The sequence below is a fragment of the Balaenoptera musculus genome, chromosome 18 (assembly GCF_009873245.2).
Source record: "Balaenoptera musculus isolate JJ_BM4_2016_0621 chromosome 18, mBalMus1.pri.v3, whole genome shotgun sequence".
Classification (NCBI taxonomy): Eukaryota; Metazoa; Chordata; class Mammalia; order Artiodactyla; family Balaenopteridae; genus Balaenoptera; species Balaenoptera musculus.
The window spans coordinates 481,726-498,243 of record NC_045802.1 but is presented as its reverse complement, the minus strand read 5'-3'; the positions used below and the strand labels follow the sequence as shown (position 1 = coordinate 498,243).

At 35.3% G+C, this 16,518-nt stretch overlaps 1 protein-coding gene across 1 annotated transcript in view; it reads left to right on the top strand.

Annotated features, from left to right (window-relative positions):
• PSPC1 (paraspeckle component 1) overlaps positions 1-15,614 on the top strand; it is a 63,235-nt gene extending 47,621 nt beyond the window's left edge. The window contains exons 7-9 of the mRNA XM_036831374.1: positions 9,358-9,415; positions 12,816-12,985; positions 15,147-15,614. Coding sequence (XP_036687269.1) covers positions 9,358-9,415; positions 12,816-12,985; positions 15,147-15,332 — 414 coding nt within the window. The 3' untranslated portion in view covers positions 15,333-15,614. The remainder of the gene's footprint in view (positions 1-9,357; positions 9,416-12,815; positions 12,986-15,146) is intronic.
• Positions 15,615-16,518: the final 904 nt, after the last annotated feature.

The window sequence follows — 16,518 nt, the reverse complement described above, 5'->3', positions numbered from 1 at the left end:
TATATATAACGTCTTAATTTGACGTATTATTGCTTTTTCTAAATCCTGCTTTTAAACAATAGAAATGCTTGTATAGTAGTTTATCTTATAACTGTAAATTTTAAATAACTTCTTGAGTTGTATTTAGTTATCATTTAAATATTTTAAATATTGCTATATTTTGAATATGTTGCTTTGAGTTATCTACTTAGAAACAATATATAATTTGTCAGGATTTCAAAGCTTCTGGTAGACTGCGAAGATAACTTGTTTTATGTCTAGTATCACGAATAGAAAAAGATACTCTCCTCTTTTAAATACGTACTTAATTCTTCATACATTGGAACACATGTGCTTTGTGTGCTTTGTTTGCTTTCTTCTGTTGGTGGGACCGATTTGGAATTGCTTCTTGTGCAGCTTATATTTACTCTTTAATTTAATCTTTCATCCCTTGATCTGGCCAGTCATAATAGTTGTTTTGATTTTGATATGGAAATGTACTGAGTAAGAGGTTATAGGTAAAGAAATGCAAACCAGTCACCAGTATTATATGTGCATTGGTAAGATGTAATTAAAAGTATTATGTCTGTGTTGTAGTTGGTATTCAGATTGCTGATTTCTTTAAGAGTTTGGGATAAAATAGCTAAATTTGAAGAATAATTATATATATTCCTAATTAATTTCTTTTTTTTAAAATTAATTAATTTATTTTTATATTTATTTTTGGCTGTGTTGGGTCTTCGTTTCTGTGCGAGGGCTTTCTCTAGTTGCGGCGAGCGGGGGCCACTCTCCATCGCGGTGCGCGGGCCCCTCACTATCACGGCCTCTCTTGTTGCGGAGCACAGGCTCCAGACGCGCAGGCTCAGCAGTTGTGGCTCACGGGCCCAGCTGCTCCGCGGCATGTGGGATCTTCCCAGACCAGGGCTCGAACCCGTGTCCCCTGCATTGGCAGGCAGATTCTCAACCACTGCGCCACCAGGGAAGCCCCTAATTTCAGTTTTTTTTTTTTTTTTTTTTTTTTTTTTTTTTTAATTTTTATTTATTTATTTATGGCTGTGTTGGGTCTTCGTTTCCGTGCGAAGGCTTTCTCCAGTTGCGGCAAGCGGGGGCCACTCTTCATCGCGGTGCGCGGGCCTCTCGCTATCGCGGCCTCTCTTGCTGCGGAGCACAGGCTCCAGACGCGCAGGCTCAGTAATTGTGGCTCACGGGCCCAGTTGCTCCGCGGCATGTGGGATCTTCCCAGACCAGGGCTCGAACCCGTGTCGCCTGCATTGGCAGGCAGATTCTCAACCACTGCGCCACCAGGGAAGCCCCTAATTTCAGTTTTTAAAAGCAGCTTTTCAGAGGGAGTTTGCCATGGCAGTTGAAAAGGCTAAACTTGAAAATGTCCCTCAGGTATATAAATTAGAAATAAAATTCTAAGCTCAATATAAATTTGTTTAAAAAATTGATTTGTTTAAAATATTTATTCCCTTCTGTGTCTTGATGCATGCTAGATTATGTGTAGTTATATTTAATTCATCTTCAATTAGAAAGCCATCCTGTGTTTTAAAAAGTAGCAATTAATTTTGCTACATGGTCAGTTGAATTTAAAAGTGACCTCAGAACAATCTGTTTACAAAGTTACCTGAACCAGGCTTTAAAAATACACTGTTGAGTGAATGTAGTTTAAGAGGAGCATGTGTTTAGGTTAATCAGTACAGTAAGCTAAGAATAAAGCCCCCTGCTTGTATTTGTGGTTCCTTCTATTTCTGATTCAATATTTAACAAGTAAGAAATGTTTATTATTTCATGACTAAAACTTGTGATATAAATTAAGATATAATTTATTCAAAAAGAAACATTTTTAAAGTTTTTAAAAAGTTAATTTTATTAGAGTAGTTTTAGTTTCACAGCAAAATTGAGCAGAAGGGACATTTCCCACGCACCCCATTCACCCCACATACATACAGATGCCCTCACGTCAGAGTCCCACCAACATCAGATTCCCACAGCATACAGGGTGCACTTGTGTCTGACACATCCTCATCACCAAAAGTTCATAGTTTACATTCGGTGTTGCACATTCTCTGGGTTTTGACAAATGGAAAATGACACGTACCCACCATTCAGTCTCACACAGAGTAGTTTCACTGCCCTAAAAATTCTCTGTGCTCCACCTATTATTCCTCCCTCCCCATAATCCCTGGCAACCACTGATTCTTTTCCTGTCTCCGTATTTTTGCCTTTTTCAGAATGTCATATAGTTGGAATCATACGATATGAAGTCTTTTCATATTGGCTTTTTAGTAATAATCATTTAAGTAAGGTCCCTCCTCTATGTTTTTTCATGGCTTGATAGCTCTTTTTTTTTTTTTTTTAATTTATTTATTTATTTTTGGCTGTGTTGGGTCTTCGTTTCTGTGCGAGGGCTTTCTCTAGTTGCGGCGAGCGGGGACCACTCTTCATCGCGGTGCGCGGGCCTCTCACTATCGCGGCCTCTCTTGTCGCGGAGCACAGCCTCCAGACGCGCAGGCTCAGTAATTGTGGCTCACGGGCCCAGTCGCTCCGTGGCATGTGGGATCTTCCCAGACCAGGGCTCGAACCCGTGTCCCCTGCATTGGCAGGCAGACTCTCAACCACTGCTCCACCAGGGAAGCCCCTCATTTCTTTTTAACATTGAATAATCCATTATCTGGATGTACCACAGTTTGTTTATCTTTTCACCAAATGAAGGACATCTTGGTTGTCAGTTATGAATAAAGTTGTTACAAATATCTGTGTGTAGGTTTTTGTGTGGACATAAGTTTTCAGTGCCTTTGGGTAAATAACGAGGGGCGTGATTACGGGATCATATGGTAAGAGTATGTTTAGTTTTGTAAGAAACTGTTAAATTGTCTTCCAAAGTGGGCATACCAGTCTGCATTCCCACCAGCAGTGTGTGAGCATTCCTGTTTCTCCACATCCTCACCAGCATTTCCTGTTGTCACCATTTAGGATTTTGGACATTCTAATAGATGTGTTGTGGTAACTCTTTTGTCTTAATTAGCAGTTCCCTAATGAAATGTGATGTAAAGTTTCACTTAAGCAATCATAAACCTGAGGAACATTTCCTCAATACTCATGGGGGCAGATATTTTGGAATGCAAATTGAAGGGAAAACCCCACTATACATAGTATATTTTAAAGATTGTCTTATGTTACTTAAAATATCCCCCCCCCCCCAATATAGCAGTGAGTGATATAATGTCTTGGAAAGTGTTGTTTTTTTATTACTTGAATTAAAAATGTTCAGTCTTCCACACTTTCTCTGTTGGTTATGTTGGAAAGTTTGCATGCTATTATTTGAGCTCTATTAATAGGAACATTTCTTGTTTCCCTTTTTAGTTTATTAGAAGATTACTTTCTTGATGCACACCTTTCCATAACTTAACACTTTTTAAATGAGTGGATAATTTCTTGGCAAAGTGGCCTACTTTTTTTGTGATTTTATTTTTCTTTACACTTATTTTTACAAAATATTTCACATAATTGATTTTTGTTCCATTCTTTACTTGTAAATATGTTTGTTACCTAGTGTTTCCAGATGCTGACAGTTTGTTTTCTCCAATGAAAACAAACTGTCTATCTAACAGTCTTATTATTCTTGTATGTAAACTTCTCTAGTGAAGGAAAAGCTATATTTCCAAGTGCTACGAGTAATTTATTTTTGGAAAAATTCTAGGAATATTTAATGATAAAAAGGTTGAATATTGTTACTTGCCAGAACTTATATGTTTCTCTAGAATTATATTTCTTTTAGATTTAAAAGCTTTATTTCAGCATTTTTATATCAGGATTTTTAGCATTTTTTTATTAAGACATGGAACCTACGTGGCACATTGTGATCCTTAGATAATCCTTAGAAGTTCCTTTAGAGAGACACACGAGAGGACTTCATGAATTCAAGAAGAATGATGGTGGCTGTTAGGACTTAGACTGATCAGTGTGTGAGGTGAGCACATTTTGTCATTGACTGCAGAATGTTGTTCCAGTTGATAATACATAGAGTCAATATTTGTTTAAATTAGATTACCTAAAAAACCCTAAAATATCTTCAAAAGTCACAGATTGATATCCTAAGTATTAAAGGAAAAAAATCAATATTATACATAAAATAATGTCAGGTTCTGCACATTGGGGTATACTGGTTTAGTTAATTTACATTAGTGCAAAATTTCTGCCACTTTACATTTTCATGAGTAAATATTGACTGGAATTTAAAAACAGTGGTTATCAAACTTTTTGGTTTCAAATCCTTTTTTAAAGCTATTAAAAATTATTGAAGACCCCAAAGAGCTTTATGTTTAGGTTATATCAGTGTTTACCATGTAAGAAATTAAAAGAGAAATTTAAAAGAAAATGTGTTATAGTGGGAAGAGTGGCCTTAATTTTACATTTTTTTTGAAATTTCTTTAATGCTCAACTTTGTGTAGTGGGAAGAATGGTATTTTACTGTTTTTCAGTGTTTGGCTTTATAAGAAAATGGCTGGCTTCCCATATTTGCTTTTGCATTCCACCTATTGCAAAATGCTCTTTTGGTTAAAAAATACAAAGAGAATCTGGTTTCACATGGATAAGTAAATGGTGAGAAGTATATATATTTTAACCTTTTCAGGTAATTGTGAATATTGTTGTTTGATACTGCAGTGAAACTTGACAAGCAGTATTTTCTTAAAAGTACTCTTTTGCATTAGAATCCATTGGTTTACCTTTGAGTGGATCTTTTACCTATGCATGAGTTTGTAACGTCATGTACCAAGCTGAAAAATACTGACCCATTGAGTTACACAAATCATACAAATGTTAATGTATTTTGTTATACAAAGTTAAAAACAAATCACATTTCTTAATATCAACCACTCATCAGAAATTACTGCCAGGTACACAAGTCACTAATCGGTTTGTCTGTCAAATGCTGTCTCAAGTAAACATCTTGCTCCAAGAAAATGTGTCTTATTCAGCTTTCAACCCAATCATAAGAATGGTTTTTTTTTGAAATAACCACCGTATTCAGAATGCAGCAGAAATGCTTAATGTATATATCTGTTTTGTTGCATAGAATAATAAAGACACGTACCTAAAGTTAGAGATTTAATAAAATTAATCATTTTTACTGCTTCATCCAGGTATTCATAGTTGAAATTATTATTATTATTTTTTTAATATAAAAGAGTGTTTTAATTCTTGTCCTTATAAACTATAAAGACAATCATGATTTGGAAATGAGACTATACCAAACAGTGGCCAAAGAAGAATTGTCCATTCTATGCCTTCTCTTTTGTCTGGTCACTCGGAAATATAATGTTATCAGCTGTAGTTGTTGTTGCTTGTCATCTCACATTATTTTTATCCATATACTCACCATAGTCTACCTTCCCGTCCACATAAATTCAAGACCCCTTTTTCACGTACTGATATGCCACATCTCTGAGGCCTGGTCAGAATACTGAAGGTGTGTGCTGTGTTTTTGACTGACCTCACCCATTTGGTGTGCTTCATTTTCCCCTGATCTCCACATCTCACTTGCTGCCAGAGAAAATATTGGGACAGGGTTATTCCTTCCACCTGTCTCATGACAGGGTCCTGACCTACTCGACGAAGTAACTGAACACGAGTCAGAGATCCTTCGAGAACCAAACTGGTAGCTGTTTCAGACCCATGTCTTAGAAACTGATAACTACCTGTACTACAGTTCTTTGAGGACTTCCCTGGTGGTCTAGTGGTTAAGACCGTGTGCTTGTACCGCAGGGGGGCCCGGGTTCGATCCCTGGTCGGAAAACTAAGATCCTGCATGCCAGGATCTTAGTTTTTGGCTCGGCCAAAAAGAAAAAAAAATAAAATCCAGCTCTTTGAAACATGGCTTCTGTTTTCTTTTTAAAAATTATTGATTTATTTGTTTAAAAACTTTATTTATTTTTTGGCTGTGTTGGGTCTTCGTTGCTGCGCGCGGGCTTTCTCTGGTTGCGGCGAGCAGGGGCTACTCTTCGTTGGGGTGCACGGGCTTCTCATTGTGGTGGCTTCTCTTGTTGTGGAGCACAGGCTATAGGCGCATGGGCTTCAGTAGTTGCAGCACACGGACTCAGTAGTTGCAGCTCACGGGCTCAGTAGTTGCGGCTCGCGGGCTCTTGAGTGCAGGCTCAGTAGTTGTGGCTCACGGGCCCAGTTGCTCCGCGGCATGTGGGATCTTCCAAGACCAGGACTCGAACCCGTGTCCCCCGCATTGGCAGGCAGATTCTTAACCACTGCACCAGCAGGGAAGTCCTGTTTTATTTTCTTACAATCTAATCTTCAGTCTTTTCTGGATGCTCTGGCTGGGACAGCCATAATTGAAATCATTTAACTGTAGTTGTATTGTAATGTCCAGAGTACAATGATTACTGGTAAAAATTGAATGCCAGTGCCTTGGTTTGTGCTGAAACACCAGGATTTTTGCCCATCATTGCTCTTGCACCATCCCTGCGAGTGTCTCAGTGAAAAGCCCAGTTAGACCAGTGTTAGAACTGTGTTCTAATGAAGTAGTTTTGAGTTTGTGCACGTCTTGGATGCGTCTTGGGGACTCTCTTCACTCCAGGAACCACACCTTGAGAACCTTTTTGTTGGTGGAATGCTGCTTTGATATGCGGCTTTGGCATCAGTTGTACTTTACTTTCTTTTTTGGTAAATTTAGGCATATTTCACTGACCAGCTTTCAAGAATGCATATGCAGAATTCTTTTTTTTTTTTCCATAAAATACAAATTAACATTTTATTATTCAATTTAAAGGCAGTGAAATGTGAGAGAGGTTTCAGCTTCCTGGGAAATGAACTTGAACAAAAGAAGCAAAATGTGTCTAACTAGTAGACATTGGTTTTTTTTGGTTGTTTGTTTTTGTTTTTTTTTTTAACATCTTTATTGGAGTATAATTGCTTTACAGTGCAGAATTCTTTTAATCAAAAGGCACAGCCTCTTATAAACATGGTAAGAATACATTAAAAATCTTGCCTTTTGTTAGTCTTGGAATTCTTGAAGAATGAAGGTGCCCTGTGAAGAAGAAAATTCTGTGAACTCTATTTTGGCAGAAGTTTATAGGTCAGCTCAACCACTTGCTACATGTATGACCCTGAGTAAGTTATTGAACAGGTCTATGACTCAGTTTTATGATCTCTAAAATAGGATAACAGTCGACCTTCATCATGGGTTGCTATGAGGATTTATTGAATTAATTAAAATTGAGTGTTCATCATAGCTTTTATCATTTTATATTGCACTGCAGTCTTTTGAGATTTTTACATATAAGTTGTCTATTAAAGCACAATAATTTTTGGTAAAGTAATAAAGCATCATTAAAATTTGTATTATAAAAATATCACACATGTATCAGTTCTAATTTAAAATATATCAGAAGAACTTGTAGGAGAAGTGAGGGCCTTATTTGTGTATTGCTGTTGGGGTGGGCACATAGTTACTGTGCACTTACTCAAGCGATTCTCCTTATGCATATTTGATACATCAGGTTATAATGGGAAGTGCTGTCTTAATTTCTGTTGATAACACTACCCTTAAGTATTACTTCTGCCTCTTGCATTTTAATAGAAGTATGTAGTAGCGGGTTTATAAAAAGTTAGAATAACCTTAAAATATGACTAGGAAGCTAGGGTGTTGGGGTATTTAAGGGGGATTTGAAAATTGAAGTCTCAAAGAGTGAGACTAATGATTACCCTCTGTTAGCGATTAGATATTGCCTTTCTAGTCTTTTATAGTTAAGACAAGTCAAAAAATATGTTAACACCTTTGTCCTCAAAAAATGTTGGGGCCATAAAATCCATGTATTTTACTCTCTGGTGCTGGAGTGCAAGAAGCTCTTTTTGAAGAGTATCTCATATAAATAGTAACTGGAAGATTTTGGATATGCCCAAACAGTCCACACTTTGTCAATAGGCTCTGCTGATGAGGAAATGACAGCTTGGTTTAATTTATTGATAATAGTGCTAAGTGTGATGAGAGAATAGTATTTTCCCTATAATTGCAAAATTATATGACTTCATCAGTAGTCAGTTTTATAAAATAGCTTTTTTGCTGGTCAGTAATAGTATCCATTAATAGTCAAATGTTTTATGATGAAAGAAATTTATTTTTTGGAAAGTTAAAAGTTAGCTTTGGGAAAGCTTTGGTATTTACGTTTTCTAGGCAATGAGAAACGTTTCTTCATGAAGCTATTATGTGAGTGGTTTTTTTCTCGTATCGTAGCTTCATTAAAGGTTAACTTTTGAGGCATCTGCTAGGTTAGATGGGCAGTTGATTTGCTGCTTAGTGGCATTTATCTATCATAGGCTTTTATTTCCTTTATTTCTAGCTTTATAGGTGTTTTTCACTAGTATTTTAAAACCGACCCATTTTAATAAGACTGCTTTTAAAAGTAGAAAAATGATGCTTTCTTTAGCTTTAGACATTGCTACTTTTGCCTCAATGTTTTTTATGATTGCTACATTTAACACACTTGTCTGGTATTGCACAAGATCATTAAATAATAGTGTAAATTTTAATTACGAGATTTCATTGAAGTTAATTCTATATAACTATTGTTGGTAAATGGGTTTTTAGGAAGTAGTTTCTGTACTGAAACTTAGAACGTTTTGTACATTTGTATGGCCTTTTATGTCACAGGTAACCTCAAGAGCATTTTGTTTCAGAACTTTCCAACTGTGTAATAACACTTTTATTTCGGTTTCCAAGAAAAATTCTTGTTCAAATAAAGGAAGCAATATTATGTTGAGCTTTCAATAATTGCTTGTGTGTAGTGGAGGCTTTCATGCTATATCTGTAGGTCCTGGGTGAAATAATGCCTGAGTACTTGAATAAAAATGCAAAGGTGAATTATAATATTTCAAAAATGAAAATTGTCTATAACCTTATTTTTGGTTTAGTACCCCACAGCTGCTTGTGTTGTGTGTTTGAATACATTTGAATACAAAAGTGGTAACGGTCATTTCTGTTTTAAGACTTCAGAGACCTGGGAAGGAAAAATAGTTGGTCCTGGTGGTTATTATTGTTAGATTTTTCTTCTCTTAGCATCTAGGCATGTGTGTATGATCTCTTGGAAGAATAACATTAAAAATATCCTGTAGTAGGTTTTTTGTATGACTCACTGATAATTTAGCAATATAAATTGGGTGCTCTAAGCACTTGCAGTATATTAATTAAGCCTGGGAGACTGAAGTTTCTTTTCAGTGTTCTTATTAAGTAAATGATGTCGGAAATTTAAAAAAAATTTTAATGGAACATGATGTCGCAATTTATTCTTTTCTTTTTGATTTTAGATGGGAAATGTAAAGTCCTAAGATCGATAGGTTGACTGTGACAACTATGTTTACTTACAGAGAGAACAGGAAATGAGAATGGGTGATATGGGTCCCCGTGGAGCAATAAACATGGGAGGTAGGGATTTGAAGCAAAGCCTTCTGTCACTTACTTGTCATTTTTCAGGGAACTGTACATGCTATTTGTGGTATCTACATATCAGTAACAAACAGAAATTTGGAACCAGCATTTGTAAGTGGTGAAATTTCTTACATTTATTAAATGAGAAAAAAAATACCAGTATATTAAAAGTACATGCCTAGGAAGAACATTTTTATTTTGTTTATTCTTAGGCTAAAAGATGTATTATGTTTTAATAGATATAACAAAAAGAAACCTGTAAACAGGTTTTGGTAAATGACCTGAAACTTGTTGAGTCATCACATGGTGTAATAAAGCTATGTTGTTGCATTTTTAAAAATCAGATTTCATGCCTTGAAATTGGCTTTTTTATCTTGGAATTTTGATAGTTTCTGAGTTGTAGTGTCTATAAACTTCTTGAGAGTATTTTATTTCTATTTTAAGATAATTTTTTGTGTAACTTTGAGGCTATTTTTATTCCTTCTACTGAATGTTTAACTTATTTTGCCCTAACCCACAGTATTGTGCACAGAACTGCACTGTTCGGAGACATCTATGACTTGTCAAGTAAATGAGATGTGTCTTGCATATTTAGGCTAATGTATATCTTTAGAGTTGATGTGAAGTTTTTAAGAAAGTGCCTATATTAGCATCTTTAATATTGATTGCTTGTATAACCAGGTTGTCAGGGCAGCAGTATCAAGTAAATAAGCTAAGGGAAAAATAAGTATGGGATGTTTTCATATGTCTTATTAAGTTTGAACTGTCATACATTTGAAAATTAGGTAAATAATAAAATTTTATATATTAATTTCACATTGTGCCACAGAAGCTGAGGTTAGAATCTTTATATAAAGTCAAATGTACATGTTGTTGTAAAGATCACATTACCTTAACATTCCAGTGTGCGTCACATTAACTCCCACTGAGGAAATCCAGATTGTACTTGGAATGTACATGTAGCGTGTGGAATAGACATCTTAAAGCCTCTAATATGTGGATCGAGCATTTTCCGTGACCAAGCGCTCCTCCCCCATGCCAGTTCCTTTGCCATTGCCAGTTAGATAATCTAAATCATTTAACACAATTGCTGTTTACTTCGTCACTTTTCTTATCTACCAAAAAGTAGTTATTGAGCATCTCTGATATGCAAAGGAAGCACGAGACATAACCCTTAACCAAAAGAGCTTAATTGTGAAGTTAGTACAATGGATACATGAAAAAAGTTAGTGAACCAAGAGTACATGAGAAGTTCTAAATTAGGAAGCACAGTTGAGAGCCTAGTAATGTACAGGTAGTTCAGTATTTATGTCTTTTTCAAAGTAAATTGTGGGCTGGTGTATAATATAATCCAGTTGGATTTAAGCATTTTAAGTGTGTCATTAACATCAGAACCAAACTTGAAAAATTTGTGATGTTTCAGAGACCATGAAAACATTCTGACTTTCTTACTTGATTAGCAACTTTATTAGAAGAAATGGGAGAATATACTTTTAGATTCCTTATTTAGTGAGGAATTTAAGAGAATTAAAAATTTTAATGGCATTTTATTCACCAGAGAACCATGTTTACATTTGAGCACTTAATTAGCTCCCCTAACATCCATCCACTCCATTTAATTTTCTCCTCTTTACATTTTATTCAAAGTGAGACTTTATTCTCATGATAGTTACGGATCCGTGGAGCTACAAGTCCTTATCATGCAGTTGAATGTCACTGTTAAGTTGGTAAATTGTCATATCCTGTCAAGTTGCATGGATTAAACATGACAGATTTTCTGGTCTGTTACCAGTGTGTACGAAGTGGAACATAGTTTATAAAACTGCTTTTCAGGGGACCAAATAATTCTAACATTCCTTAGATCTTTAAATTTAGTCTAATTACAGCCATAATTACTAAAAATAAGAGTCTACCTCAACTAATGATAGTTTTAAATATTTTTCATTTATTTTATTATACCCATACTTGTATAGTTATATTCATATCTCATAAGTTAGGTGTGATAATTATGTTCTATTAAAAGAGAAAAAAAAAAAACCCCCTAATCCTTGATCTGTTCTTTTTGGGGAAAGTTGAGGTAACATTCCTCCTGGATACTGTCTCTGCCCTTCCTCATTTCACTTATGGGAGATGTTGTGGAAGTCTAGTAAAAATTTTTATTTATAGCTATCTTAAGGGAATAGAAGTATTCTTGTGTAGTTAAAGTGTAGATTGACTAACAAGAACTGTTGGGCATTAGGGAACTGCTTCCTTCCCTAGGAAGTGGCTGGGGTCCTGGGGATTGGGTTCAGAAGGAGCAGGAGTCTGTTGCTGGGGGCCGGCAGGGAGTCCGATTGCTTCCTCTCAGCTCCCTGGACGCAGTCCTGTGCAGGTTGAGCTGCACTGGGTACTGTGTAGAGTTGTGAGTGTGAATGAAAACTTCCACTCCTATTATAATGTGTTGTTGAGAAATTGAGTTCTGAATGTCATGAAATTAACTAGATAATGAAATACTAGAAGAAAACTCAGAATCAGTCTTTCTCATGAATTTTTAATGATAAACAAGTATGAGTAGTTTAAAAATTTTTTAAGTTCAAAGAGGATACCCAAAAATGTTGTATTTGAGGCCATTATAAATGTATTACAGCTTAAACATTATTATTGCAGTTAACATGAAGCAGGTGGATGCATATCTTTTGATGAAAAAATTTGAAGTATCCGATTGTTCTCATTTCCAGAATTTCAGCATGTTGAAAAAATTCAAACAGCTGTGCTAATATTTTATCTGTATTTGGTTGCAGTTGCTTTTAGAAATAAGTTTTGTCATGATGAATCATTTCAATTTTTTTGTTTGTTTCTATTGCATAGTTCTATATGAAGTTAAAAAAGAGTACCTCTTATAATTTTGGGAGATGTTCAGTAATTATATAAAAGCCAAGAATTTATTTACAGTAAACTTTGGGTGTGTGTGTATGTATGAGGACATGGTTTCTCCCTTCACAATTTAATATAATTTACATGCTAGTATTTTTAGTCATGACTATAAGAAAATTAAGTGGTTTCCTAAGTGCTAATCCTTTGCCATTAATTTAAACTGGTAGAAAGTTGTCACCACTCGTAAGGGAGTATTTGGTTAAAAAGCAGACTACAGCAAATAATACTGATTTTTTAAAGAAAACTTTCAAGCTTTTATAGTCTCAAATGTGCTAAAAATAATTGATAGTTTTCTCATTTGTTTTATGTACATTTGTTTAGCAAATATAATGCTCTATCAGAGTAGATAATTGAGTGTCCCATTCTCAAGGAAGTAAAATAATTTTGATAATAGTCTTGTTATATAGATTGCCTAAGTATTGTTAAATTTTAAATGTTTATCAACTAAGATAGGACAGCTCTAAGTATAGATTGTTTTACGTAGATGCGTTTAGCCCAGCACCTGCTGGTAACCAAGGTCCTCCTCCAATGATGGGTATGAATATGAACAACAGAGGAACTATACCTGGCCCACCAATGGGTCCTGGTCCTGCCATGGGGCCAGAAGGAGCTGCAAATATGGGAACTCCAATGATGCCAGATAATGGAGCAGTGGTAATGTATCATAAACATTATTGTGATTATATTCAATAATATATACTTCTGCCCCAAAGGTAACTTCACACTTAACATAATTTGGCATCATTTGTTTTGTCAGTAAAGATCAATATCCAGTGAAGAAAAGGTAATTTTGTGAAGTTAGATGGTGATTTATGAGAGGCAATTTTTTAGTTTCCCAAGAGTTAGGATTATGATCCATGGCATGCTTTTGTACTTAAATATATAGCAGATATATATGTTAATTCTAGTCATTTTACAGTGATTTTAATTTAATTTGTATACACCTCTTACCAGCATTCAGTGTAATGGTCAAGTATTTTGTGATTGTGTTCTTATTCCTGTGTGAACTCCTTACCTTTGGTGGGGTACAAAACCTCAATATGTGTGAAAACACAGTTTTCTGTCATTTTTCATAAAAAAATCATTTATGAGTAATTTCAGAGAATTTAACTGTAAAAAATTTACATTAAAGTTTTAAAATATATTTTAAACTTACATTGTTGTATTCTTACTATAGACTTACAAATTATAATTAAATTTGATACTAAATTTAAAGTAGACAATTTCATTTCTTGGTTTGAGAGTGTGAAGATATCTTTGTGTGGGTTAAATATTATAAAACCATTTTTCAGTTGTAATTCATATTTGAGAATCAGTGGCAAGACTGCTACTGTTTTTCATTTCCCTTAAAGTCTGTCACTATTTGAGACGTTATATTCCTATGACATTTTCTCATTTGGTTCTTTTTAATGGTTGTCCTAAGTAACATTTAGAAAAGGGAAATTAGTTGATCGTATATTTGGAAAAGACAGTTCAGTTTTGGAACTGAAGGGGCGCCATTGCTGCTGAGAAAGAAAAGGTGCTGCTGTTAAACGCAGACCTGCCATCAGCTCTAAACCCCCCTGATCTCAGAGACGTGAGCAGTGAATGTGCGTCTTAGAACTGATGGATGCGGTGTTCTATTATTTTATAATTTATTTACTTTAAATACAGTCCTTTAAGAATTTGGACAAATTGGACATGCTAACAGGTTTTTTAAATGAGTGTTAACATAGGGAGATAATGAGGCAGTGCCGTAATATCGACTGTGATCGGGTCAGATGTTGCATACTAATCAGTGTACCTGTTTCCTCCATTGGAGGCTTATTTTGTAGTAAAATGTCTGAGAGCTAGTAAAAATTTGTAAATACTTTGGTTAAATTTTGTGTAGCGTATAATCATCAGCAGAGAGTTAAAAGTAAAAGTAACTGGCCTGCTTTTCCATACCTCCCGCAGAAATGGTAAAGTTTATTTAAATATCCCCGTTAGTCTTTTTCACAGTGATGTTTTACTGCTGCATGTAGGGAGTTCTGTTCAACCTTTGAGATTAATATATGTGGTTATTACTGTGAAGTTTTACAAAATACATAATTCAAGTGTTAATTCTGCTATTAGTAGTACATGCTAATTGTCAGCTTTTAAAAACTAAATCTGTTTTCCCAGTGATAGTCTTCCAGAAAAACACCTCAGAAGTTTTCATACTGAAATTATAACTCTGTGTTTATGCTCATGCTTTCTATGTTAAAAGCACTGCTATTGAAATTTTTATGTTTTCTTTTTCAAACAATGTGATGCTGCTCCCTAGTTTTGTCTCTCTGATTTTAAAAAAACAGTATTTTTATTACACGGCGCTGTTACACGCAGTATAAACTTTAATGAAAAAGAGAGAGGGAATTCCCTGGCCGTCCAGTGGTTAGAACTTGGCCCTTTCACTGCTGAGGGCCTGGGTTCAATCCCTGGTTGGGGAACTAAGATCCCGCAAGTCGTGCGGCGCTGCCAAAAAAAAAAAAAAAAATTAAAAAAAGAGAGATCAGAACAGTATAATAATAACTAATTAGGTTTAAGATGGCATTCACTTCATGAAATCAGTTCTTTTTTCATGAAATTGGGACATAGCATTAGCAAAATGTAACTCTTCATTCAGATGCTTCTTTTATTTTTTGAACATAGTAACTAATTAAATTGCTCCTTTCTTCCTTCTATGTGTGATCCTGATTCTGCTGGACTTTCTGCTGAACTTCATGACACCACCACTTGGGATTTTGCCAATTTTTCTTGTCACTTACATTTGGCGTGTTCCAAATGGACTTCACATGTGTTATGTGGTATTATATAGCACAATGATAGATTTCCGCAAGGACCACCGTCTCAGATGGGCTCACCTATGGGTAGTAGAACAGGTTCTGAGACCCCGCAAGCACCGATGAGTGGTGTAGGTCCTGGTAGTGGTGGTCCTGGCGGTTTTGGTAGAGGAAGCCAAGGGGGCAACTTTGAAGGCCCTAATAAGCGTCGTAGGTATTAAACATTCTTTCATTCCTGACTACTTAGAGGAAAACAATACACTTTTACCTGTTACCTAGAAGTGGTTTTATTGTTATTGTATGTAGACGTTAAAATTTTTTTTTTGTAAAACTTGAGGTTTTTGTATTTTTCTTTATTCATAAGCTTTGTAGATTAGAATGGTAATGATGATACTCATCATTGTGAATGTTGAAATGTGTTTGTGACTTTAGCTAAATATAAGTATGCCATAGTACTGTGAATTCTATGTAGTTAATCTCAATAAAGAAATCATCTTGGATAATTTTAAAATGTTATTAGTGGTATTCTCTTATAGTTTTACTAAACTTTGCTGTAACAGTAATACTTTGGTTGCTTTAACTAATCCCAGCCATTTAAAAATGCAAATGATTTTCTGTTTTTTAGTTTGTGCAAGTTGCCCTGAAGATAGAAGCTTAGTGAAAACTGATGTCACTAAGGGGCAGACAGAGTAGTACATTGGGGAGGGCGGGTATGGGGATTACATCTGTATGCACCATTGATGATGTCCTGTGAAATCAGAGTTGCTGTCTACATTTCATGTAGATTCTGAATATTCAAATATTCTGAGGAGGAATATTAAGGATATCTTTGTCCTGTGCTGATTTTTCCAAATAAATCTTTTGAATCTTGGAAAAAAAAAAACCTGTTTGAAGGCAAATCTCTTTTGCTTATAAAATAATGTCTTATTTTTAATCTTATCTGCTATTATTTATTTGGTGTCAATATCTAGACCTTACCCTTTAAATTTTCTTTAAAATCAAACAGTACTGTTAGGTTGGATGTTAGGTGAGGATTTGCTGTGTGATCTGGAAGAAATTGAGCATTTCTCGAGCATGTTGGTTTCTGGAAGTGTCCAAGGTGGCCTGACTCTGCAGGGTTGTGGGTGTTCTTCTGTCGCTCAGGAGTCTCTCCAGCAAAACTTGTCTGACAGGCTAGGTGTGCTTGTCGCCCAGGAATACAGTTCAAGTGGTGATTTTAAAAAACAGAATTAACTTGAGTATGGCTGGTGTTATCGGAATCAGATCTCTCTACTGTCAAATATGTGTTTTGAAGATTGATTTTCAGTAGTATGGAGAAACATCTTATCACATTGGGATTTTTATTCCAAAACAGAGTCCTCGTTGTATTTAAAATTCTGTATGTTAGACCTGTTTAATTTAGAATTA